Source organism: Pteropus medius, unplaced genomic scaffold (assembly GCF_902729225.1).
Source record: "Pteropus medius unplaced genomic scaffold, Ma_sr-lr_union100, whole genome shotgun sequence".
Classification (NCBI taxonomy): domain Eukaryota; kingdom Metazoa; phylum Chordata; class Mammalia; order Chiroptera; family Pteropodidae; genus Pteropus; species Pteropus medius.
The window spans coordinates 201,710-202,723 of NW_024343580.1; the positions used below are offsets into that span (position 1 = coordinate 201,710).

The 1,014-nt window shown below is 67.4% G+C and overlaps 1 protein-coding gene across 1 annotated transcript in view; it reads right to left on the bottom strand.

Moving 5' to 3' along the window:
• Positions 1-1,014, bottom strand: part of COL5A1 (collagen type V alpha 1 chain) — a 139,611-nt gene that overhangs the window by 34,061 nt on the left and 104,536 nt on the right. The window contains exon 27 of the mRNA XM_039867607.1: positions 767-1,011. Coding sequence (XP_039723541.1) covers positions 767-1,011 — 245 coding nt within the window. The remainder of the gene's footprint in view (positions 1-766; positions 1,012-1,014) is intronic.

The following is a 1,014-nucleotide window of genomic DNA, read 5'->3' on the forward strand; positions in this document are numbered from 1 at the left end:
CTCTGCCCCCAGCCCCTCCTCTCTGCAGATCCCGGCCGCTGCCCTCGTCACAGCGAAGAGGAGGCCTGGTCAGGGCCGAGGGGCCAGGCCCTCAGGGCGGCACGGGGCTGAGGACCTACGTTCCCAATGTCCCAGCCACCTCCGAGTCCCCAAGACCAGGGCCAAGTGGACGGGGTGGCCACCGTCCCCCAACCAAAGGCGTGACTCCCAGAGAAGCTCGTCTGCTCCAGCTCCAGATCTCAGGAAAACCCCCTCCTCCAGCAGGTGGATGGTGGGCCCCTGTCCCCAGCCCGTGCCAGGAGGACAGGCAGCCAGACGTCGAAGCAGCCATGTCAGGACGCTCACCCGTTCGCCTGGTGGGCCAGCTGGGCCGTCACCTCCGGAGTTGCCCTGGGGGAAGCAAGACGAGGTCACTGTGACGTCGTCAGACCTTCGGAGTCACGCCCTGCGCGTGGCCTTCTGTAGCTCACCCAGATCCCAGGGAAGAGCGGGGAGCACGCGGCACAGACCCACGGCTCCCCGCAGGTGCCTGTCCTCTCGCGTCTACACTCGCGTCTGACAACGAGCTGCCACCGGCAGGGCTGTGACATGCCCGGGAGGAGGGCAGCCTCCTGCCGTGGTGCAATGGCCGTGCTCCAACCACGTCACGCACCAAGGTGCGGGAGAGGACGGGACACTGGACCGGGGCCCACACGGCACGTGGCGATGGCTGTGCCACCACGTTACTCGCTGTCCCCAGTGACTGTCCAGTCCGGTTCCAGGGCACGTGCCATGCGGCCAGAGCTCATCATGGCAGAAAGCGTGGCAGCCTCTAGGCGGGCCAGCTCTGGACCCCAGCCCACCAGAAGGTCCGTCTCCTTGGCGGGAGGGCACTGTGGGGTCACATCCTGGACAGGACCGGGCGGGGGTCCATCTCCACACTGACAGTTGGAGGAGCCGGTGTCAATGCCCCGCAGTGGCGGAAGGATGTGGTGACAGGCCCCGGCCCTTGCCCGTGGCAGAAGGGACTTCCTT